Source organism: Neopsephotus bourkii, unplaced genomic scaffold (genome assembly GCF_033783945.1).
Source record: "Neopsephotus bourkii isolate Nb327-2 ecotype Australia unplaced genomic scaffold, CSIRO-AGI_Nbou_v1 NB_178, whole genome shotgun sequence".
Taxonomy (NCBI): domain Eukaryota; kingdom Metazoa; phylum Chordata; class Aves; order Psittaciformes; family Psittacidae; genus Neopsephotus; species Neopsephotus bourkii.
The window spans coordinates 1-25822 of record NW_026900692.1 but is presented as its reverse complement, the minus strand read 5'-3'; the positions used below and the strand labels follow the sequence as shown (position 1 = coordinate 25822).

The 25822-nt window shown below is 36.3% G+C and overlaps 1 protein-coding gene across 4 annotated transcripts in view; it reads left to right on the top strand.

Moving 5' to 3' along the window:
- The window catches only part of LOC133223906 (tyrosine-protein kinase Fer-like), a 48432-nt gene extending 24030 nt beyond the window's left edge, over window positions 1-24402 (top strand). The window contains exons 5-9 of one of the 4 annotated variants that reach the window (XM_061375033.1): window positions 1381-1480; window positions 12863-13046; window positions 15537-15674; window positions 16580-16699; window positions 24261-24402. In XM_061375033.1, the coding sequence (XP_061231017.1) occupies window positions 1381-1480; window positions 12863-13046; window positions 15537-15674; window positions 16580-16699; window positions 24261-24387 (669 nt within the window). In that variant the 3' untranslated portion in view covers window positions 24388-24402. Of the gene's footprint in view, window positions 1-1380; window positions 1481-3235; window positions 3383-12862; window positions 13047-15536; window positions 15675-16292; window positions 16367-16579; window positions 16700-17178; window positions 17246-24260 lie in introns of those variants that run through there. The other 3 variants (XM_061375043.1, XM_061375053.1, XM_061375060.1) reach the window with 3 other exon arrangements.
- The last annotated feature ends 1420 nt before the right edge of the window (window positions 24403-25822 follow it).

Sequence of the window (25822 nt, the reverse complement as noted above, 5' to 3'; positions counted from 1 at the left end):
ACTTAGTTAAGTGTCATTTGGGGATGGAGGTGCTCTTGGTTTTGGATTTGTCTGTTGGAAGAACACAGTCTGAGAATCAGTAAAATACGTTTTGTAATTGCTACAAAGGCTGCCTTTTATTTTCCAGTTTTTCCTAAGAGAAACAGTTGCTTGTTATTTATGTCTTGTGTCCATTACTTCCTAACTTCATCTTTTTCTCAGTTTCTCATAGAGTTTTTATAATAATTTTTGTTTGTCATAATTTTTTTCTTGTCTGTAATAGCAACAATGGTGATTATAACTTACAGTGTGCAGAACTATCAGATGAGAATATGATATCTGTGCGTAGAGAAGTTATGCCTTTAAGTTAAGTCTTTGCACAGTTGATACAGAAATAGAAGCTGTAGATAGCAGCTTACAGGGTCTTTGCAGAATTTCGTTAAGGGTAAAAGCAGTGGTATCTGGGCATTGCCTCATGAAAAAATGGAGAATTGTGAACTCCAGCTTTCTTTGCGCCAGCTGTGAGAGAACAGTTTTTCTGTAGAACGGACTTCCTTTTCTGCACATTCATTGTGGAAAGTACTTCCATTACACCAAGTTCCTCTTTTCCCATCTTGAGTGTATTTTTGTCAGAGTTTTTACTTTTCATTACTATATATGCCACCCTTTTGGTATTGTAGTGGCCAGTTTGTTACTAGCTTTTGTTTGCAAGTTCATGATTTGTGATTATTTGTGAACAGTGAATGTAAGTAGGGGATAGAAGAGACAACTTTATTTTATTTTTTTGATCAAAAATGTCATGTTCAGTGGTGTTGCTTCCACTGCAAGAAGGTTCTTCTGTGCAGTGGTTCACAAGAATTTGTTTTGGGGTTTTTGTTTGTTTGTTTCCCCTCCCCCCCCTTTTTTTTTTCTATTTAGGGTTTAAGTGTTAAAACAGCTAGATTGGTTGCAGTTGCAGTTTCTAAGCCATTTTTAGGAAGCGTAATACCTAAAAACTCTGACTTTTTTAAAAGATGCTAAAGGTTTTCCTTCCCATGCATAGAAATTTTTTATCTAGTATGATTTATTAAGCATCTTTTTGGTGTTTGTTTTTTTTTTAATCTTGTCATTGCGATGGAAGTGTTTAAGATTAGCTGGATTTCTTAAACATATTTTTCATTACACTGATGTGGATGGAGATCTATGTTTCCAGGCCTCTTACTTCATTCCATGCATTTGTTGAATTTGATTTTGTTACACCGTGTAATATCCTATTAATATTATCTCAAGCCATTGGGAAGTGTTAACTTCCTTATTTTGGAAAATAAATCTTCTTAATTCTCTTAAACTAATGCTATGAGGTTTTTTTATATGGTGTGATTAAGTATTTTTAATACTTCTTATATTTCCGTTTTCTTAAAGGTCACAAAGACAGAACTAGAGAAACTAAAATCTAGCTATAGACAACTAATAAAAGAAGTAAATTCTGCCAAAGAAAAGTATAAAGAAGCTGTGGCGAAAGGTATGACTGACTTATGTTAATTTTGTATATTTATTGGTGCCTTCTTCAAACTTGCTAAAACTCTTCCATTGAAACAGGGTGATGTTTTTTATCTTGAGCAACTCAGTTACAATATAAAAGCTCATTTAGTATCTTAAGACAAGCTAATTGTTGTCAGGTGTACTTGGTGGTACTCTTAAAAAAAAAGAAAAAATAAAGGATAGCCCTTCTTTTTATGTAAATGGTAATCCTGTTAAATTCTTCTGTTATTTATTCAGTCAATGTATTTGGAAAGAGAATTTGCTGAAATGAACTCTTAATAGTGGTAAGTGGTTTGCAGTTCTGTCTCATTCCCACTGTAGCTGCAGGCTACTTGTGTCTCCTGACCTACTGTGGTTGCTGCAGTGAAATCAGCATCATTTCTTTACAGTGTAATGGATTTGACCTTGTCAACCTTACACAAAAAAAAAAAGAATTTATTTGCATACCTAGATGTTTAAAGATTTTTGGGGAATGATGTGTCCAAATTGCAGGGATTGTTTTATGTGCTAATCACGGGATAAATGTGATCCTTTGTTCTATGATGTGTTCCATAATGTGTTGTAATAACTTGTTAATTATTGTTCTTGTGTGCTTTTCTAAGATTTTTTTTTTCTTTGTTTAGAGAAAATGATTTGGATAGAGTGTATAAATAGAATTCCTAGCTCCATCTTTAAGTTTTTGTATGACTACCAAAAATGACAGTTACTGTCCTTTTTTCTGTTGTATTATAATTCACAGTGCCATATAATAGCTGTAAGTGTGGAGAGAACATTTATTTCTTTTCAAATCTCTCTAAAATTTGGAGCAGTAGCTGATATGTGAATATAATGACAAAACACCATGGGATAAGAGAGTTACAGTCAGCACTCTTTAGCTTCAGGTTTTGTTGTTTGTTTTTTTTTCTTCTTTTACTGATGTTCATATTCACTTAAAAATCTAAGTTGTTAATTTTGTCCCGTTTCCTAGCTGTTTGCTGCATATAACTTTAATTTGGTTACTTGATTTACCTCCAATTAACTACTTAACATGGGAACATACATGTAAATGATAATTATGGAAAACTGTAATAACATGTAAAATTTAATAGGGTGCTGTGATCTTTGTATGTTTTTTTTTATCCTGTCTTCCTGTTATGGTTCTAATGATTCTCCATTCCTGAAGCACCAGATTTTCCCATTGAAATCCAAGAATGTTTTGGCTGTCAGCAGCTGTGATGTTTTCATGTGGCTCTGATTAACTGAATTAATATTTCTTTAGGTAGCTGTTTGTAAGACACTTAATTCTCCTGTGCTTTTCCTTGACCTTTTTTCAAGCTTCCATTTAGTATTTGTCTTATTACAGTTCATACTTAATTTCACTTTACCTAACATCTTAGTGTAAAACTATTTTAACAAACACTGACCTCCAGAAAAACGTTGCAGATTTTTCTTCCCCCAAAAATGCAGAATTGGCTCTCCTCTGTTGCACCCCAGCCGGTATTCTTGTTTACAGATACTTGTGTTGTTGGTGCACTACTACAATTGCATATTGACTGAAGGTCACCTGAACTGAGATTTTTTTTAAGGCATAGAATTTTTATAGGGTTTCTGAGCCCTGAAGTTGTCAAATTGGTTTGTGAAGTTAAAATTGTAATGCTTCATTACTGCAGGCATTAGCTTGGTAAGTAGTCATCCAAATTATGTTCCATTAGGAAACACTGCTTTTGTTAGTATACAAACTGGTTTGGTTTTTCAGGATTTCAAGAATTACTGAAAACAAGGGAAGGAACAGTGCATACCAGAGCAGTTGGGAGGGCATAATCAAATGCTGGAAATATGCTCAGGAACATTGTATTAGACAGAACCTCAAAATCTTTGGACCCCAGCCTATGTAAGAAATGAGTTAAAAGAACCAGTCTTGGGCCACTTCTGTAAAAATGCTGTTCTCCACAGACCATGTTCATTTGGTAAACCAAGTCTCCATCACAGTGCGTGACCCTGCATTTCTGGAGCTAAATAGGACAACTACTCCTTAGGACATACTACTTTGTCTTTTCCCCAGGGTGCATGGTGAATTAGCTGTAAATTTGTGTACCTGTAGCTCTACAAGCTGGTCAACATGAAAAGAATGCAAGGCACACAAAGAAAGGACTTAGAAATTTCTGTTTTGTAAGTGATTTTGAAATTTATTGACTTTTTTTTGTTTTTCTTTGGAATAGAAAAACCATCTCCTAGTGAGAGACTAAATTGCTACTAGTGGAAGAGATAGAAGTGGTTCTCTAGTTTGGGAAAATAACTTTCCCAGTTTTCAGGTTGAGTTAAAAGTGATACTAGGTTCTGGGCTAAACACACACAGTAGGGGTTATTAACTGAAAAAGGGTAAAGCCTGGCAAAGTTATAAAGACTGGAAAGTGATTTTCTGTTTTTATGGGTTGTTTTTTTTTCTGCAGTCACAAAGTGTACTTGGGTAAACTTTTAATTTATGAGTTACACTTTCTACCAGCCAACAGGACAGTCACTTTGAATCAACGTGTTGGTTTGTAACACTAATGCAGGGTTATGCATTGTTTTCAGTTGTTGGTGAAAACACTGAGAGGACCTGTGGAAAGAGTAATAAGGGCCTAGCACTGAATGTGATACTGGTTAGTTACAGCTTTTATTTGTGTTAGGGCAGTGGAAAGGAAGCTGCTGGTTATTTTTTGGTAGTTTTGCAGTGAGGAAGAGGGAACTGCTTTCTGAAGAATGCAGAAGCTTCATTATGGAAGTTTTTGTGCTGTCCAGATGTAGAGGAAGATGAAAGTGTTTGAGGTGTTAGCTCAGGAGTTCTGGTTAATTCTCCCTAGCACTTCTGCCTGGGCATCAGGGAAGTGGTGAGATGTGCTGTGTTGCAGAGTGTGCACCAATGAGCCTTGTCTGCCCCTTAGTCCTTAGGCTGGATTGCACTGCCCTGTTGTGGCCACCAGTGGCTGCATGCCACCTCAGTCAGAGCTGACTGGTTTATCTTGCTTGTTCTATCCCTTATTCCATTTAGTCATGTATTGTTGCTACCATGGAATCATGAGTGCAGCCTGTGTGGTTGTTCTTGGGGTGGAGACCTCACGTGTCAGGCAGTTTGGTTGGTTGTTACTTGATTGATAAGGTTTTTTTGCCCCTTTTTTTTTTAAATGTATGGGTAAAGAAAACGAGAGGGAATAAAGTTAGCAAGAACTAGTCCAGTGCCTCTCTGATGAGACATACTTCAGCAACTAGGGCTATGGATAGGTTGATTTCTGTAGTCTTTTCTGGATTGCAAAGCTTTCTAAAACCCCAAAAGTACTGTGAATGCACAGCATGTTCATTTGCCAGACTGGGGCATTAGGGCATGTTTGGGTCTTTGGAGCAAACGATAGATAAAACTTACTGATTTTTCCATAGTGAAATATACAGCCTCAGAAATCTTTTGGATGTGTGACGCTGAGAAAAATTTGGTGTAAAATTCTTAGAATAGTGGTCCAAAATAACACTGACAGATTGTGTACAACTTGGAGCCTACAGTGCTATGCTGACACACCAGGGCTGTTCAATAACAAGGTGTATTAACATGTCACAGTAACAATTGTGGCATGTTAATGTTGCTGCTGCAACGAAACACATCAAACCAAAATTTATGCCAATCAACAAAGGCATTGTTTGGCTAAAAAGAAATCACAAAGCTTCTAAAAAATTTTTTTTATAAATAATGGGTTAAGATCACAAAATGGAAATTGTAGAACAGTTATACATATCAAGTGTGATATCTCCTTACAGTTTGTATTTCAATACATGTATTACAGTTGTTTATCATATTCTTGTTACTGGTTAGTTACTACTTGAATGTAGAAACTATGTTACCATATTATTGTGGGACAGAATGGATCTGAAGTAAAGAGTAAAGGAAAAAGATACTGATTCTAAATATTTAATTTCATAATTTGATTTATTTGCTGCTAGATCACTATTTAAAAAAATGTTGTACTAGGTTGGCTTGTGTTCTTCGACAATATTGTGATTTAGAGAAGACTAGAAATACTAACAGTATTCCTAGCACATTATACAACATTGCATCTGCTGGACGAGTGTTTTTTGATCCCTGTAATTCCTGTGATTTAATACTTCAGAATTGATGTGACTTCTCTGTTACATACTAAAGTTGCATGACACAGTAAGCTATATCTGTGATAACCAAGGAACTGTTGAAAAAGTGTCCATTAAATCAAATTATTGTCCTACTATTGTTTTTGCTAGCTGAGTGGCCAGAAACTACTTTTATTAGGTGGCTGGTGCATTCATCCCAAGATGCCTGTAAAAACTACATTGCCTGGTGTCATGTGTTGCCTTCAGCTATTGCTGAGATCAAGGAAACTCCTAGTGGGTGTTCTTCTAGTTTATTTTTGACTAAAGCTTTCCTATTGTTAAGACAAAACAAGTAACACTGTCCAGACTGGTCTGTCTTATACTCAGACGTTAGCAAGCTGGATGGATTTCAGATTAACTGCCTATTTTAAGTATTTCAACTCATAGACACTACCAGTGCTTTCAAGGATGAGGATTGTTTATTCATGTGCAAAATAAAGGTTCTAGAGCAGGAAAGCTTGTGGAATGCCAAGAGATCTTGGTGACTTCTTTTGGAGTGTGGGAGACCAGCTTGGGTGTATTGTTCCAACTCAATATGGACATGCAGCCCCAGGATGTTCTGTCCTCAGTCTTCACAGATTAGCGCTCATAGTTCCAAGATAATTTATTAGTGGTCCTTATTAGCTGAAACATCTGACAAGAGTTCAAAAGACTGCACTTCAGTTTTCGTGTTTATACTATGTTGTTTATCTTAACATTAAGCAGATAACTTAATTGAACTGATTTTTGCATTGGAATTTATTCTGTGAATTTGGAATGTGGAAGTATATACAAATAGTGTTTTTTTTTTTTTCTCCATTAGAAAACTGTTACTTGCAGTCATTAATTTGTTAAATAAGATTTGAAAAAAATTTCTTTTCTTAGAAATAAGCTGAGTGGAGGAAGGAGGGAGTGATTTTATTTCTTGAAAAAAGAGTCCATTCATGTAAGCCTCTTAAAAGACATAAAGGGAAAAAAGACCTTAAGAGATTAAAAGCCAAGATTTAATCTTCTTTCTGTGTGTCTTTGTGATTTTGGTCTTATGAAACCCATGTTAATTAAGAGGACTGCATTTGCATCTCTTTATGTGGAGAGTGATGATAAGGCTGGTCAACTCAGAATTTCTGACTTTGCATCCTGAGACAGAACAGTGAGAGCCATCCTAGTTTAGTTGGATGTTTATGCAGTTTGCATAAAAACTAAGTCATGTCACTGGGTGAAAGTTGTGTCACTGTTGGTTTTCTTGTAAGAAGTATTGTACGAGGAAATAACTTTCATAATCAGCAGTGGTATAAGATATGCCTACCATTGTGTGAAATACTGAGTTTAAGCAGATAACTTGGGTCATGAAGGTCCCAAAATCAGTTAAATGGGTAATATAGATTAATCAATTACAAAGTTAAGTTCTATAAGCTGTGTCTTTCCTATTCAGTAACGAAGGCTTGGAAAACTGAACGAAGTATGAGGAATTGCATAATAGAAGAAATTGAGAAATTAGAGGGTTGCCTCTGAAAAAAGGGGGAAACATTTTTCTCAAGAATTCACTGCAAATTGTGTACCACATTCTTCACAATTGGGAATCAGTTACCCTGAATATACATAATGACCTTGGCTTGATATGTCACTCTAAGTATAGTCTTGTTTTCTGTCATACCTAGGTATTTAAAAGCATTTGCTTCAATTTAAGAAATGCTTTACTTCTTACCAAAATTCACTTAAAGAGAATGATCATGCTGGGGTCCCACTAGTATTCTCTCCATTTTTCAGGGAACAACCTGTTAGAGAGCAGTGTAGGGGAGAGGGACCTGGGGGTCCTGGTGGACGACAGGGTGACTATGAGCCGAGACTGTGCCCTTGTGGCCAAGAAGGCCAATGGCATCCTGGGGTGTATTAGAAGGGGGGTGGTTAGTAGGTCGAGAGAGGTCCTCCTTCCCCTCTACTCTGCCCTGGTGAGACCTCATCTGGAATATTGTGTCCAGTTCTGGGCCCCTCAGTTTAAGAAGGACAGGGACCTGCTGGAGAGAGTCTAGCGCAGGGCAACTAAGATGATTAAGGGAGTGGAGCATCTCCCTTATGAGGAAAGACTGAGGGAGCTGGGTCTGTATAGTTTGGAGAAGAGGAGATTGAGGGGTGACCTTATTAGTGTATATAAATATATAGAGGGGGAGTGTCACAAGGATGGAGCCAGGCTCTTCTCAGTGGCAAACAATGATAGGACAAGGGGCAATGGGTACAAACTGGAACACAAGATGTTCCACTTAAACTTGAGAAGAAACTTGTTCTCAGTGGGGGTGACAGAACACTGGAACAGGCTGCCCAGGGAGGTTGTGGAGTCTCCTTCTCTGGAGACATTCAAAACCCACCTGGACACGTTCCTGTGTAACCTTATGTAGGTGTTCCTGCTCCGGCAGGGGGATTGGACTAGATGATCTTTTGAGGTCCCTTCCAATCTCTAACATACTGTGATACTGTGACACAGGCACTTCAGGGTGGCACCCTATCATTTTGAGTTCCTAGAGAGGATCTGGGGGGATTTTTCCACAGTGGTTCCTTGTAGGCATCAGGTGCTGGAGGTGACCCCACACAAGGCACTGCTTCTTTTTTTTTTTTTTTTCTCCCATCCTTTCCTATCACACCACACCTTGAACTACAGAGGCAGTTACGTGAATTCTTGATGTATGTACTCCTCCAAGTTTCTCTTGGATGTTAGTCATAGTTTCATTCAGGTATAAAGATCATCTTTCCCCCTGTTACTTGTGTAGATCTTCAGGTTGCCCTTTTAATTTTCATTTTGTTTGTTTTGTAATTCTGCTGCTTTTCTGTTTTCAAAGTCATCCCATGTTTAAGGCTTCCCACTGGTTTTGTTGGGAGTGTATAACCCTTTATTGTCATGTCAGGTGTGCCTCATTGAAATGGAATTAAATTAATTGTCAGAAAACTGGACTTGTATAATAAAATTATATTTGCCTTTGTCAGATGGATGTTATGTTCATTAATGTTTGTTCATGCTGCAGCATTGTTGTGGTTTAACCCTAGCCAGACAGCTTGTTCACCCACTCCCCCCCCCTTCTTGCCCTCCCCCTACTGCTGGAGGGACGGAGAGGAGAATCAGAAAGAATGCAACTCCCATGTACAGCATTCACTGTACACTGAAGCCAAAAGTCACATTTCAGAGCTAGGAGCTGTAAATCCAGAAAGTTAATTTGTTTGGTGTAAGCTAAGCTTTTACAGTGAACTCCATGACACTTTAATGAACTTCGTCATCACATCAGAATGTCGGAAGGTCATACGTATTGGTATCATTTAAGTTCCCAAGAGTGGGAGGCAAAAGGAAGTCTTGAAATACAGAGTGTTACAGACAGAATTCTTCTGACATTTTTGAAAATTGGATAAAAAATTATTTCTAATTATAGATATTCCAAAATTTGCCCAAATCTGACAGATTTATGTTGTTTTCACAAACTACTTAGTATTTCAGTTATGCCTCCCGCATAATTGTGGTGATGATATATATTATCTTTTATGAACAAGCACTTAAACATGCAAAAATTAGAGAGTTTCAGGCATACTTAAATGTTGACAAGTGTTTAGCTTTTTGTGTCAATTTGATTTTTTATTATTTCCTTTTAGTTTTCTACTTTTCTATCCTCAAATGTCCCAAAGAAACAAATCAAATAAAAACAAAGCAAACTTAACAAATAACTTAATATCTGATGCTTCCAGGAGGTTTCGTAGCCATTTTTTCCTTACCATTGTTGCAAGGCAACATGGAGAGGGAAAAATATAATCTTTTTATAGAATGGGTTATCGTTGATATAGGATTTTGTCTGAGCTGAAAGGCTGACTAGTTATATTTGCAGTGAAGGGTTGTGACTAAACCAGCTTAACTGGATTTTTCTTTTGCAGAAACAACAGTAGATGTAAGCCTCAGTCATTAGTTGAACCTGTGCTATATGAAGTAGGGTTTGAAATCTGAATAGCTAAGCTTGTTCTAAGTCTTGACATGAGTTTTAAATGTCGTGCTACAGGTAGTATTCAGGATCTAGATCTTTGTCCTGTGTGAATTAGTGAGCTCATTACACTGTATTCCACAGATTCTGAATTTTGCTGTTTGAGTAAAGCATTAAATTCTGTAATGCAAATTTGAAGACCTCACAAGTGTTACATTTTATTGAAATCAGTGCTAAATAAATGTAGGGAACATATAAGGGAATATAAGCCTCTGACCAGCTGGAAAAAATTGTAAGGGGATAAAAACCTGACCTTTTCAGTATAATTATGTCTTTTTAGTAAAAACAAAAATTTTTTTTTTCCATTTGCAGTATTTCCTTTCTGAAAGTAATTTGAGGCACTTGCACTGTACACTGCTTATTTATTATGTGATTATTATGAGCTGAATTTTCCCTCGGTTGTCCTATTCTTCCATTTGGGCTGAATAATAAACAACACGAGACTAATACTTACAATAGTAAGAACTTTACAATAGCAGATCTGCCTTTTTAATAGAAAATACCCTAAAACATTTTTTTCTGGATGGTTCTGTTATACTGTATGTAGTAAAATCTGAAAGAGTTTCTACTAGCAATTGAAATACTTGACTGTCTAGAATGCTTTAAAAAGAATTCCAGCCTCTGCAGATCTCAAACTTTCATAATTAAATTTTGCAAGTTTCATAATACTGTTTATGGAGTGACATATTGTATACACAGTCAGTTTCTATAAACATTAAACAGTTTTGTCAACAACTGATGGCAGTGGAATTATAATTAGACCTATTTAGGAAATCATTATACAGATAGAGAAAATTGGATGTTTTCTTCTGTGCTAATTGACATGTAGAACAACTGTGCACTCTGCTTCACTTCATTTTAGCTGCTTTAAAAGACAAATTACAATATGAAGATGATACTGTAGCTGCATTCCTTGTATTAGCTATAGGTCCAAAGGTTGTATTCAGAAGTTGAGTATATATGATAATTTGATTTATTTTGCAGTTAGTAGAGGTGTTCTGCTAGAGGAATAATGTATATCAAACCAATTTAGTCCTCAAGGCAGGAGGGAAAATGGGATAGTTTAGCCATTAATGAAGTTTCTGAGAGAGGTAGTATTGCTAAGTCTCTATTTACGTGGTTGAGATGATCTTTAGGGTAACTTTTCAGTTTAGTTTAACTGTTAAAAGCTGTTTGTTGTGGTTCATAGGCCAGAAGCCTGTACTGATGGTACACAGTATAATTTGACATATGCTGATTTTGATAAGCTGATAGGGGTGTACTTTAAAGACATATGTGGACAAGTTGTGCGTTTTAACATTTTAAACTGTGGCTTACGAAGATAATTCTGGGTTTTATAATCTGTCACGTGCTTGAGTAGAGGTGGCCAAACATACAAAAAAGCCAAGAAATAATTCAGGATTTCTCACTCTGATACTGCCTTCTCTGCCTCTTTTTTCCCTGGCCAGTGTATCTCCCAAGTGATTGGACCAGGGCAAAGAAAGCTTAGTGCTTCTAGATCCAGTGACTTCCACCTGCATCGTCCTCTCCTCTTTGATCTAGTCCCTGCACTGTAACTACTACTTGACATCTTCCCCAGGAGGCCTTCTTCAGACACCTTCTGTTATTTCCCATGTCACATGTCTTTCATTTTTCTTAAAGACCTTACAGTATATCTGTCTTAGTCTGCAGATGACCAAAAATATCCTTTTATAACAAGGGCAGTGCCAGACCAAGTTGAAAATACTCTAGTAGAGGTGCAAAACTTTCATAAAGCTGCTTGGAGAATGGTTGTTAATGAGGTCTTGGCAGAATAATGTATCTTATGTGACATTGCTGGTTGTCTGTTGAGATTAGGTTTGGATGGTCTGCCGGTGTTTCATTACCTATTTTCAGAGTTTGCTTATCACGTTCCCAGGCATCAGTATGCTTTGAAGGGAGTGAAAGCGCATTGTAGGGCAGCTGTACAGTTAAAAATAATTCAATAAACTGAGAAGACTGTCTCAAAAAAATAGAGTTACTTGGCAGCATCAGATGCCAAAGCAAAAATACTGATGCCATGTCTTATGGTAATCAAAACAGACACTTTTTATTTTTTTCAATGAGCTAGAAGCATGAAGAATGTAAAGTTATTCTTCGACTTTAAGCCTTGACTGAAGTTGTACTTGCGTAAGATTGTGAACCAGTCAACTAAAAAAAGACAACAGGGTTTACAAGGGAAGACCTGTAAGTCAGTTAGTATGAAGTTGAGAAGACTGGGCAGAAGAAGAGTATGTTGCCTAATATATAAAGGATGGATTGTAGAGGGTATAGAATCTATTTCTCATCCCCATGGCACATATGAAGTAAGTAAGGGTTTAAATTAAAGCAGTGAAGATTTACATTGGAGAGTGAAGGGGCAGAGAGGTGGGGAGAAACCTTCACTAGGCCTGAATGGTACTAGAAAGTTGCAAAATGATGTCAGTGGAGATCTTAGGAAAATCATGAAAGCATACGCCATATACTTGTACAAGTACTGTGGCAAAAAATTGAATAGGTGACCTCTTGAAGCACCTTGTAGCTCTTAGGCTCAGCTACGAACTGTTCTTGTCAGCATGGTTTTCAAGTCTTCTAATCTCTTAACAGTATAGAGCTGAGATTGTAGCTCCAACCAGGATGCCAACAGTGATAAAGAAACGTTAAATCATAGGAGAGAACTTGCCCATTTTGGACAGGAGTAATAGTGTGAGAGTTCAGCTACTAATACGTAGACCGCACTGCTTTATTTGGATGAAATGTAGGAACAGAATTTTTGCTTGCAGTAAGCGACAGGGCTTTACTGAACCGTGGATCTGACCTGGTTGGACATCTCTTACTTTTTTTCATTAAAAAATGTTTATTTGCTTTGAGGTAAATAAGATTATCTTTGTGATTCTTGTGTATGAGTTTTGTTCTTTATTCTTCATAGTTATTTTTATACCATGTAGATAGTGATTTTCATACACTTCTAGGTAAAGAATGCTCACATTGCTGTTAAAAAAAAAAAAAAATCCCAAACCAAAACATCAACTTTTTTCTACTTAGTCTCTTAGCTAGAAAATCAAGACATTTGGTCTTGCTAGTGATCTGAAACCAGTAAGATTTTATGTTCTTCAGAGAAATACCTTGAAAAGACTACTGTAGAAAAAGGTGCAAACTTATCATAAATCCACTAAATTTATGTCATCTACAAGTTTACATGCTCTAAGTTACCACATGCATCCTTCTTTTTTATTTTCTCTTAGGAAAGGAGACTGAGAAAGCAAAAGATCGGTGTGAGAAAGCCACTATGAAGCTTCATATGTTGCATAATCAGTATGTGTTGGCACTGAAAGGAGCACAGTTACATCAGCACCAGTATTATGACACTACACTTCCTCTGTTACTTGATTCACTACAGAAGATGCAAGAAGAAATGATTAAAGCCCTGTAAGATGTATTCTTATATATTTATACTTGTGAAATTTTATATATGTAGCATTCTAATTAATTTTTATTATTATTTGAAAATAATAATCTGTGTATAATTGTATAGCAAGGGATAATAAAAAAAGATGTTTTATCTTTCAGTTGACAAATGCACACTGTATTTTTGGGTGGTTACTTGAATATTGTCCCAAGACACTGTCTTGTCATTAAAGCTTAAAATATTACAGATTAAGTGTAGTGTTTATATCTGAGCTCATGCTTTGTCCTTCAGCTGGTGTATTATATATATACTGTACAGGTATATTATGGCAAGTTTGTTGCATCTCCTGTAGTCTTATTTTTACGAAGTTCTCCTAAGTAACAATTTAGATTTAAACTGGCCAGCTGTCTTGCAAGTCATTGTGGAGGAGGGCCAGGCAGATGCTTGGTTTATCATATGTGTTGGAGAAGTAACAGGATCATATAATCCTGATCTCACTGTAAGGAGTTCAACCTTAAAAATACAGTTACCTTTTCCCTGAAAGATCATAGATAGTTTTTAACATCATTACAGAAGATGTGCAAGCTGATGATCTCAAGAGGACTTTAAGCTCTCTTTTCTAGTTTTGAACCACCATGCTGTCTGTCTTTTGTGAAGAATGTGAGTTGGTATGGGAGTCTGTGCTGGAGCTCTTTTTCTGGGGTGTTATTTAAATCACTTAGCCTAAAAGAAAGGGAGCTTACTTTTTTTGTCATTTAGATATGAGGCACTCTAACTCATTTCTTACCTTCTCTAAAGTCTGTGACTTCAGCACACAGGAAGTGAGGGAGAATTGTGAATTTCAGGCTTTACATGCTTACATGATGCAGATGCCATTAACAGCCGTCTGCAGTATCATACTAATTCCTTTGATTCTGGTGCAAATATCAAAATGAAATACACTTTTGTAGTAGCCTCTATACAGTCCTTTTCATCTTAATTTTGTATGTAAAATCACAGCAAAAGGCTACAGTTGAATTGCTGTGCTGTAATTAAAGTGATTTTTCAGAATTATGAAATAATTCACTGAAGAATTTCATGATGGAACAAGAACCTATTTAACCCACTCACCTTCGTCTGGAATGAAAACCTGTAAAAAAAAATTGTCACTCCATAGACATTTTTGTGAGATCTGAATGTACAGGAAAATTAATCCTTTCTACTAACTTTGTTGTACAGAAAGAGGTGGTGATTTCAGGTGTAGAGCCTGGTGTGGCCATCTGTGTGAAACATACTTTCTTAATAACCTGATTTGATCATAAATTAGTTCAGTAAACTTGAATAAGTATAGATTAGTATTGCTAATGATTTTTTTTTTTTTTAATTGACAGATTTCCTTTCTCTTTGAGATGACATTGCTGTAGTTGCTGTTTGCCTATCTTGTAATCATATTCTTTAAACTATTTTCTGGAACCTTTTCACACATGCTGTTCATAGGCAAGGCAAGATTTAATGCCTTCTTTTGTCTGTTTCTTCCTCAGAAAAAGTATTGAAAAAATCTGACCACATAACTTTTTCTACAGAGTTTGTGTAACTTGACATCTGGTCCAGGAAAAATCTATTGTTTGTTTTTTTGTTTGTTTGTTTGATTGATTGATTGTTTGTTTGTTTGTTTTTCTCTGCATGTTCCTCTGAGCTGGCCAGTAGTCATCTGTATTTTATGAAGTCTCACCATGATTAAGGGCCTGGCAGCCTAGCAAGTTTATTGAAGATAAAGCTGAGATAGGAAACAATTATGAGGGTTTGTTTATGGGAAACTGAAAATTAAAGAGAATAGGAGGGTGTTCTGAGAATATGTCACTGGATGCTATGAAGAGTAGTGGCACAATACCATCTATTCTTTTGCTGTTCCTTATTCACCTGTTTTTCCCCACACTGGGAAGCAGGTAAAGACAAGGCTGGGTAGCTTGTACTTTTTTTACATGAAATTCTTGTGTGATTTTGTTGTAAAAATATACTAACTTGTGATGTATGCTTTTTTTTGTCTGAATAACAAATCATAAAATGAATATATGAAAGAAGATAGTTTAAACATTAAAGAAAACTAGTATTAAAGGAAATGCACACTATTTTGTGACTTGTTTTGGCTTATGCCAGAATATAATTATTTTGAGAGACTATGAAAAGCTTTAGTGTGGGACAGAACAAGCATGGTAAGTGCTTTGTGAAGAAAAATGTCATGAATGAGCTATATAGATACCTTCTCCATGTAATTTCTACAGTTTTTTGCTACTGTGTGTGTAGATGCCCTGAAATCAGTACGAGCATGGTCTTAGAGGCTCATAGTCAATCTGTAAAGGCCCCAATTGATCTGTTATTTCTCTAAGTAATATATCGTCTTATTTTTCCTTTTTTTTTAGCCAGTTGTAGCAAGAGCTCATAGAAACAGAAAATCGAAAGTTTGAAGCGTCTTCAATGGCATCTATACCTTCAGTGCCATGTTACACACTAGAATTTTTTTTCCTTTCTAGAAAAGGAATCCTGGATGAGTATAGCCAGATCACCAGTCTTGTAACAGAAGAGATTGTGAATGTCCATAAAGAGATCCAGACCTCGGTTGAACAGATAGACCCTAACTCTGAGTATGATGACTTCATAGATACACACAGGTACACATTTTCACCTTGCTGTGCGTGTTCATGTTTCTTCTTGGGAAAACCCTGCATTAAACTGCAACACTGCTTATGAGTTGAGTTTCTATCTGTTTGTCTCCTTTTACATTTTTACTTGTAAAGCTTTATTATAGTTTGAAAACTGTTCTACTTGCATGTGTAGAAAGCTGGCTGAAAGTCAGGTTTTGTACCCGACTTTAACTATCCAAAGCTTGGCTGGCAGTACAAAAAACAGAATTTCAGTTACCTTTATTATATGTGAAGAACCATAACTTAGGTACTGACATCAGACTATGCATGACAGTCCAGACTGTGTAAGCTAATTCACTGTTTATTTGAATGCACTTTGCCTTCTTGGCTAAGCTTTCTCTGCTTTATGTCTCTTGTTGTCCTACTTTAAAGTGAACTCTAGGTACCCCTGTGCATCTGCAGTTAATGCAGGTTGAGCAGTGCCTGGGATTACAGAGTAAACAGATAATTAGATTTTTACTGTAAAAATAAACTCTATACCAATATTGAACTGTTACTCTGTGTTAGTATATGCTGAAATAGTCCTAAGACTTCATGAGTTATCTTTTTCGTTGTCATGTGTGAATTCATAATTGTCATGTGCAGGTTTATAGCAGGACTAGCCAAGATTGGAGCCATTCATATTGATACCTCTTGAGAACCTTCATTATGATGTGATCTTGATTCAAAGAATTGTATGTCATTTTATTACCTGGTATGATTTTAAGACTGCAATTCTCATTCAAAGGAAAAATAATATGTATCCAGCTACTACCTTTTATTTCATATGTAATTTTAATTCTAGTTATTAAAATAATTCAACACATAACAATTTGGTTTATGATCTACTCAAAGGTAATGTTATTTCTGAAACTAATTATTTAATAAATTAGGTCATCAGAAGTTGTTGAGCAAGAAATAGAGTTTGATACATCTTTACTAGAAGAAAATGAAAACCTTCAGGCTAATGAGATCATGTGGAATAATCTGACAGCAGAAAGTTTACAAATCACGTAAGTCTTTACAAACCTTTCAACCTTTGGAAATGCTGTTACACATTATATTTAGTCTCACTTTAATCATCACATGGTGTGCTCATTTTTAAAGTCTAGTCTCTTAAAAATAACATTTTCATGCTATAGACCCTTTTCCATGCTGGTTTTATTGTTCCCCTGCACAAAATTTTCTACTCCAGTTGTACCTCCCCCCCCCCCATCTTGGTAGCACTTTCAATATATGTTTGTCTCCTTGACAGTTAATTAATATAATGCCTCAAACCCATCATGAGTCCTCCTTTGGCTGATGTTGATTCATCTTCCCAAGTATGTTTCCACATTCAGTACTCTAGGAAAAATACTGAAATCTTTTGATGGAACCACAGAGTGCAGTTTGAAATTTTCATGACTGTATTTTACTTGTTTTCTAAGTGCTTTTGTTTTCCAAAAGACATTCATTATTTTAACCTTTAAAACAGATTAACTTACTAACACAGGTGTAGCTGTTGTATTGCATTTCATGGAGCTTTCAGCTATTTGGAGTGGTAAGTTACCTCTCTGTGTATTCTGTTAATGCATTGTCTAGTTAAATCTTTTCATTACTTTTACTAACTTCACCTTTAACTATTTGTTCCCTGGGGAGTAAATCTCCTGCTGTGAGGCTATTGTTTTCTGTCAGCCACAACATTTAACATAAAATGGTCTAACACAGTAACTTCTGAGATTGCGACTATTAATTGTATATTTATTTTTACATTAATGATAGTGATTTAAAATGGAAAATTCAGAATTTTGTTGATGATGTTTTTGTTGTCTATACAGTATTTCAAGCCGTGTTTGACTTAGTTGCCTCAGTTATGCTTTCTAAAGGAAAAAATTCAATTAATAATCAATGCTGTGTTGAGGGTTTTTTTTAAAGTTTTTTAAAAAATTTCATCAGCTTAATCAATCTATGATCCATGTTTCTTGTAGGTATTTCTGAAGACCAAAATCATAGGGAGTCCTAATAGCAGTGATGTATTTCACATGTAAATACATTGCAGTGTCTTCTGCAGATCATTCTAATATCCCTATGTTTTCTCAACATGACAGGATCTTTGGACTTTATTATAAATTCCCATTCAAGACCATGAATCATCCTTGCGTTTTTACCTTTGCATTCTTATTACTTTCTATAAATATATTCCTTAATAGGTATTGAAATTATATTTTTAATATGAAGTCTCAGCCTCCTTTGTTAAACTCCTCCTTAGTCCTGAAGACACTTCATCTGTTTTCGGAAGGGAAGAAGAATCCCTTGATAACTGAAGTTCTTCCTTCCCTTTAAACATATTTCTCTGTATAATATATTCTTCTTCATTACTAAATTGAGATTATTCCTGCTTAAACTGTGCCAGTGTTGTACATCTAGATGTATTTCAGCACAGTAACAAGAAAAGTACGTATACTAAATCTTGCTTTTCATAAAAGTATTACAGTTATTCAAAGATTGTCTTTTCTGTAGGTCAAAAAGATAAATACCTTCTTGTTGGGCTTGCCTTCTGTATTGCATTGTTTAGAAATAAGACATTAGCACATCTAAGTGAAAGAGATGAAATGCTGCTTCGTTAGTAAATGATTCTCATGAAGTTTATATTTGTTTTTATAAATGTGTGTCTGCATAATTACCTGTATATATGCATTTTCAATCGATTTTCCAGGGTGCCCTGTTAGAAGTCTTATATCCACCCATTTTAAATTCTTTTGTGAATTTGAGAGAGCAATTGTATGGTGTGAGACTATTTTTGAAACGGGAATCAAATAGCTCTTTTAAGTATTGGTGTCTTTGAGGTGTTTGCTTTCTGATATAGATTTAGGACTGAGCAAAAAGTTTTAACTGTGCTAGGTCAGACTGACCTACCCAACTTTCTTCTCTCTGACATTAGCCACAGGGAAAAATCGGGAAGTGACAAGAACAGGATGAATACGCAGTGTTTGTTCCTCAGAATGACCTCTCAGCTTTCCATAATGTTCAGGTCAGAAATATAGTAGAAGTAGTATTTGTTTATAAAAGCCTTAGAGATAGTTTGTAATACCCTTCAGAGGTATTTTAATTTGGTGAATTTGTACAGTCAGTTTCAGTATGTTCAAGTATCTGTTGTCCACAGAATTTTTGGTCAAGGAATTCCGAAGAGTAACTTCCTGTCATCATATATGAACCTGCTACTTCTTAGCTTTGTTTTATGGCCCCTAAGCTCTTTGTTTTTGGGAGAAAACAGGAACATTCTATTCCTTTTTGGCTAGGAGAACAGTAAACTTCTGTCATACTCCTACTTGGTGATCTGTTTTTTAGAGGAGTCTTTAACTTTAGTTTGTTCTTTCACAAAACTTACTCGTATCCTTTATCAAGATTGTCATCTTTATTTGAATGCTTTTGAGGTTACTGTATTATTTTTGAAATGAATGATCGTAACTGCATAAGTAATCTAGAGGCATAGTTTAGAGAGAGGCATACTGAGGTTTCCAGTATTCTTCTTCTGCTTTGTGTTTAACAAACCCTAGGAAATTGTTCTCTTTGATTTTCTGACCACTGCAGTGGTCAGAAGAGGCAGTGTTTTCATAGAACAATCTGCTGTAATGCCTAGATCTCATTTTTTAATGGTAACAGTCAGCTGAAAGCTGTTCAGTACATAAATAAAGCTTTGGATTGTTTTTTCCCCTCTGTATGTTTACCTTTTTCAGTATGCATTGAAATGAATCTTCTAAATGACAGTCCAGTAACTGAGTATTTTAAGATCCAGAATAATCCTTTCATATTCTTTGTTTTCAGCCCCTTCCCCCTATCTCAAATAACATAGTACTGTCAGCATTCTTTGTCACTGTTTAAACTGTCCTTTTATTTGGGTTATTATGAACATACTGAGCAGTACAGATTTTTGTAAAACTCCACTAGCTTCTGGCACTGTAAAGCTTGTTTATTCTTATCCTCTTTGGCCTTTTTTTAATTGCTTTTTAGTGCAGGTCAGAGCCTTTCCTTTTAGAAGTGCTTAGTTCTCTGTAACTGCCTTTGCTCATACATGTTTTTAACTACTTTTTAAGATATATTTGCTAGTCTTACTTTTAAACCACTACAGCCAAAAAATGCATGGATATTTTCATAAACTCACTGTGTGTGACTAGAAATTTGCAGGTAAGCTCAGTATTGCATTCTTTATCCATAGACATGTTTCTGCAGAAGAGAACTACCTTCAGTATCTACCAAATATAATAAATGCAGTTCACATACTGGATATTTACAGACTTTCAATAGATAGGAAGATGTATACTGATTTGTAATCAATAATTTTTGGTTGCATCAGTTGGTTTATTGATTATGTGAAGAAAAACATGAGACAGCTTTACATACTTTACTGTTTAAAGGTTTTCATAAAAATTTTAAGGAAACATGATGAGAAAACTGGCTTCCTTTTACATTTTTTAGGGAAGTTTATATTTACAGATAATGTTTTGAGAGAAGGAGGTAGTTAAAAGTCAATGTTGACTACCTAACATGTAAGTAATGAGAGAGGTATGATGTCTCCTGATAAATGTTGATGACTGTCACTGGCTAATATTGAGACATTCTGAAAAGTAGAACAGTGGCAGTTTTTATGCTTTGAATGTGAATGCATTAAAAGCTGAGAGGAGCTGATCAGGATTAAGTAAATGCTGTTAAGAGGGCATATGAATTAATATCCAAATGAAGGTAAAAAATCTTCAGAATAGGAGTCTGTAAGCACAAGCATTTATTTTTATTGATATTTGTGGCAGAATATTGCTAATGACTAAAAAAATCTGAAAGACAGCTTTCCAGGTAGCCAGAACCTAGTTTGAAGATGTCTGTTCAGGGTTTTTTTGTTTTTTTTTTTTTGTTGTGGTGTTTGTTGGTTTTTTTTTGTCTTATTTTGTATGTTCTTATGCTATTGAAACCTAACAGTTTGGGATTGCATGGCTGTTAAGGCTAGTAAGGATTATAGTGACTAGCTGGTTAGCAATAAAAACCCTTTTGTAAACTATTTTATCCAGGAGGCAAATACGAAGCCACAAGGAACTTACAAGTAAGGTAATACAAGGCAGATGCAGGGATGTCAGTTCTTGCCAGTTTGAATGAAAATTATTGCTTAAAACAAAAAATAAGAGGTTGAAAACAATGAAAAAGGTTAGTTTAGTGTGTGTATGGTTACTTTCTTTTGTTTTCTCTAAATACAAACATTTTAAAGTATCTTAAAGGTTTCAGGGAGACCTATGTGAGCTTTCTGTTTCGGTCTGATGCTGCAATATAAAATCTGATGTTTTTGAAATGGTGCAATATTTTAATACGTTGTTTTTGCATGTATATACTCATATCTTCCAGTGATCTTACTAATTTGTTTTTAATTTCTTGAATATTGGTGTTTGATCATTAGCTTCCTGTAAATCAATTATTAAGCCAATACAATGTTGATTAAAATTTTGATTAGAAATCTGATCAAAAAGCAGTGTCTGCAGTTACAAAATTGGTAATTATGTTTTTAGCAAGGTATTAAAAGAAAAAAGCTTGTGGATATTAAATTGGTGACCCAGTGTAAGAAAACTGTAATTTCTAGAAGTTCAGCATACAAAATTTTATAGCCTAAAATAAAAAAAATGTTTATTAAAAGAAGAGCTGTGGCGATATTTGAGAAAAATGTTTTAAGTATTCCACTCACTTCAAAATTAACACATGCAGAAGCTTGTTGGTACAGTAAATAAACTTATCTTTCACTGTATGGCTTTTTTGGAGTAATTTAAGTCTTCCAAGGTGAGATGCAAAACTCTCTGAATAAAGAATATATATAATCAACATTGAATAAAATATATCAAGAAGAAAGAAAACTAAATCAGCACTTAGAATCAAATCATTCAGTTTGGTATATATGGATGTAAAACATGGCTCCTAGATATCTAGAGTCCATGTATATTACCCTTAGTTGACCTTCTTTGCCGCTCTCCAGTCTGGAACGATTTTTGGGCAATAAATTTGTGCAGTGGCAAGTACTATGTGTATTTTACCTTTGTTCAACTCTTTATTTCAAGATTTTTTTAAATTTAAATTTGACTTCAAAATACAGGGGCAGAAGATTAGGGCAGTAAAAGGTAAGTGAATGCTGTGAAGGAAATAAGTTGTACATGTTTTTTCTGCATTATTTGGAGTGCAAATGTTGTGTACATTTGTTGACTTTTTGGTTATCATAGATCTTAGAATGCAAAGGGACTTTAAACATCATCCAGTTCTAAACCCCTGCCACAGGCAGCAACACCTTTCACCAGACCAGGTTGCTTCAAGCCCCGTCCAGTCTGGCCTTGAACACTGCCAGGGATGGGGCAGCCACAGCTTCTCTGGGCAACCTCTGCTGGTATTTCACCACCTGCATAGTGAAGAATTTCTTCCTAATGTCTTCTAATCTAAATCTCCCCTCTGTCAGTTTAAAGCCATTCCCACAGGTCCTATCACTACAGCCCCTTGTAAAAAGTCCCTCTCCAGATTTCTTGTAGACCCCCTTCAGGTACTGGTAGCTGCTTTAAGGCCTCCCCAGAGCCTTCTCTTCTTCAGGCTGAATAAGGCCAACTCCCTCAGCATGTCTTCGTAGGAAAGGTGCTCCTCTGGTCATCTTCATGGCCTTTCTCTGGACTTGCTCAAGCAGGTCCACATCTGCTTAGGGGACCCCAGAACTGAATGCAGGACTACAGGTGGGGTTTCACAGGAGCAGAGAGGAAGAATCCCCTCCCTTGACCTGCTGGGCACACTCCTTTTGATGCAGCCCGCCCAGGACACAGGTAGTTTCTGGGCTGCGAGCACACATTGCTGGCTCATGCTGAGCTTCTTACCAGCCAACCCACCCAAGTCCTTCTCCTCAGGGCTGCTGTCATTCCATTCTCCACCCAGCCTGTTTTTGTGCTTGGGATTGCCCTGACCCAGATGCAGGACTTTGTGCCTGGCCTTGTTGAACCATGAGGTTTGCACTTGCCCACATCTCAAGCCTGTCAGAGATCCTCTGCATGGCATCCCTTCCCTCCAGTGTGTCAGCTGCACCACGCAGCTTAGTTTTGGCAAACTTGCTGAAGTTGTATCAATCCTGCTGTCCACGTCACTGACAAAGATGGTGAACATCACCAGTCCCAATACCGACCTTTGAGGACCACCACTCATTACTGATCTCCACTTGGACATTGAGCCATTGACCACAACTCTTTGAGTTTGACCATCTAGCTGATTCCTTATCCACTGAGTAGTCCATCCATCAAATCCATGCCTCTCCAATTTACAGGCAAGGATCCTATGCAAGACAGTGTCAAATGCCTTGCTCATGTCCATGTAGATGACATCCGTTGCTCCTCCTTTATCTGCCAATGCCATAACCCCATCATAGAAGGGAACCAAATTTGACAGGCAAAATTTGCCCATAGTGAAGTCATGATGGCTGTCATGAATCACCCCCTTACTGCCCATGTGCCTTAGCGTAGTTTCCAGGAGGATCTCCTCCATGATATTCCTGGGCACCAAGGTGAGACTCATCAGCCTGTAGTTACCCAGGTCTTCCTTTTTTTCCTTTTTTAAAAATGGGGTTTATATTTCCCTTTTTTCCAGTCAGGAGGATCTTCAGCAGACTGCCACAACTTCTCAAATACAATAGATAATGGCTTGGTAAGCAAATCTGCCAGTTTTCTCAGGACCTCTGGATGCGTCTCATCGGGTGCCATGGACTTGTGAACCTTCAGGTTCCTTAGTTGGTTTTAAACCTGATCTTCTGCTACCATGGGCTCTCCCCAGTTGCCTTCTGTTACTGGGGCAGTGTGGCTGGAGCTCTTGCCAGTGAAGACTGAGGCAAAAAAGCCATTGAGTGCCTCAGCCTTCTCCATGTCCAGGTCTCCTGTTTCCTTCTGGAAAAAGCCCACATGTATTGGAATTTTTATTCTTGGAATGTTTGCCAGCGTAATTGCAATGGTTGTAATGTGCAATAACCCCTTATCTTTTAGTATTGAGCAAATACTGATACCTTCTTGTACAAATGTAATCTTTCTTTTGAATTAACTCTTACCAAAGATTGATTGGCTTTAAAAAAGTTAACTGTAGAGAAGAATATACAAATCACTCTTATGGTGGCGTCCATTTCTATTTTTTTTTTGTTATTTGTAGAGATAAGTACAGCCCAACTGCTGATTCAGTGTACTTAACATTTGCCTGAGTATTCGGAAGGGTTTCATCTTTCATAAAATGTCTCATAAATTAGCAATATATTAGGAAGGTATTAATTCACAGAACTCATAACACATTCTCTGGAAGAAATTTTCTTCAGGAGAGCCTGCAGGCAGCAGATCATTCTGTAAGCTTGTATGTGTACAGAAATTAGTATGGGGTCTGTAATAATTTGAGTTAATAACATAATATAAACATCCATCCACAGAAGAGGATTACCAGGCACTGAGTAAGGTAATGTAAAGAGTAATGCTCTTTTACATCTTAAGGAAGAAAATATAATGTTCCCAAATATATACAGTTTCCATATTAATAATGTGGGTTTCTGAAATCTGTGTCTTACAGGTTAAAAACTGTAATAGAAGAACTGATTCAGACACAGCAAAACCTTTTGAGCAAAGAGGAACTTGTTTTGGAACTGGAGAAAAAAATAGAAGAGTCCTCTAAGACTTGTGAAAAGAAGTCTGAGTAAGTCAAAATGAAATTTCAAAATACAGTAATGTGAGGGAAAAGTACCTATAATCAATTTCCTATGAAGTAAGAATTAACAATCACTGATCATATTCTGCTTTTGTGAGAAGAGATTATTTTGAAAAAGAATACCTCATCTCTAAAATAACCCTTACCCACTGCAGATCCTAATTCAGTAGAGAACTGAGCAGATCCATTAGTTCGCTATAATTGTCACAGTGTTGAGATGGCTCAAGAACTGGACCTTTTGTTATTTGTAACTTGAGCCTGATGGAAGAAGAGCGGTCAATTTAGATTGCCTCTCTGATGGAGTTTATTGTGTAGATACAGTTTTGTGAAAGACTTTCAGACTCATGCTCAAGATGTACTTATGCAAGAATAGGTTTGAGCTCATCAGGTTAATTCTTTGTTGCATTTTCTTTACAAAACTGAATGTAGATCTGATACATTGTAGTACAGCATCATAAATAATGAAGGTGAGGGATTAATGAGTGCTTTACAGTGCCATAAGTAAAAGATTATTATATTATTGGTAAAAGATTATTATTGGACAAGATCTTTAGTTTTTTTTCTACCTCTGGTTAGAAAAAATACTCACATTCCAGTCTAAACTGAAGTTAATACAACACACAACCAAACCTGTTGTGGTGATGTTTTTCTGATTCTTGCTGCAATCAGTCATAACCTTACTAACGTGGTCATAAATATGAGTTTATAATACCAGTGAATTGGAACACAAGTCCTCAGGTAATCCTTTCTTCATTCGCTGAAGAAGTCTTGAAGCTCCTTGTTGAAGGCAACTTGTCACTTGATACTTTGGATATAATTTTATTCATAAACAAAATTTTACGTATGTAATGTATATATTAGTGTTTTGGTTAGATACTTTCCTGTCCTTTCTTTGGTGAAATTCACATATAGGCACAGTATATTTTCCAGTCTTGGTTCTTGACCTACCTTCCTTGCTGCATGTTACTTAAAGGATAAATGGTATTTGAACTAGATGAGTTTGGTGGTGTGTTTTTCTTTTTGGTTTGGTTTGGTGTTTTCCTCAGTATAATTATTAGTTACCTCTCTATGAAAAGAGTTCAGACCATCCCTGTGTTTCTCACTGTGGGAAGACTCCTTTGACTGATCCCGTAGATGTTTGTGGGGCTGATTCCAGTTCAGTCTGCACCAGCACTTGTAGGTTGTATTAAAAGGCATGAAATTTGGTTTAGATTTCTAGTTGTCAGATAAAAGCTTCCATGAAATCATCCCAGTTCTGATTTGTCATTGGTCATGCCTTCCTCCAACAGACCCTATTGTCACCTTTTAACTGCAGTTCAGAGTGATCAGAATCTTTTTGCATGTGCTTAGGGTCCACAGAAGATCTCTCATCCAACTGTTAAGTGCTCTTGACTACTGTCATAGCATACGGACTGGCATCAGTGCTG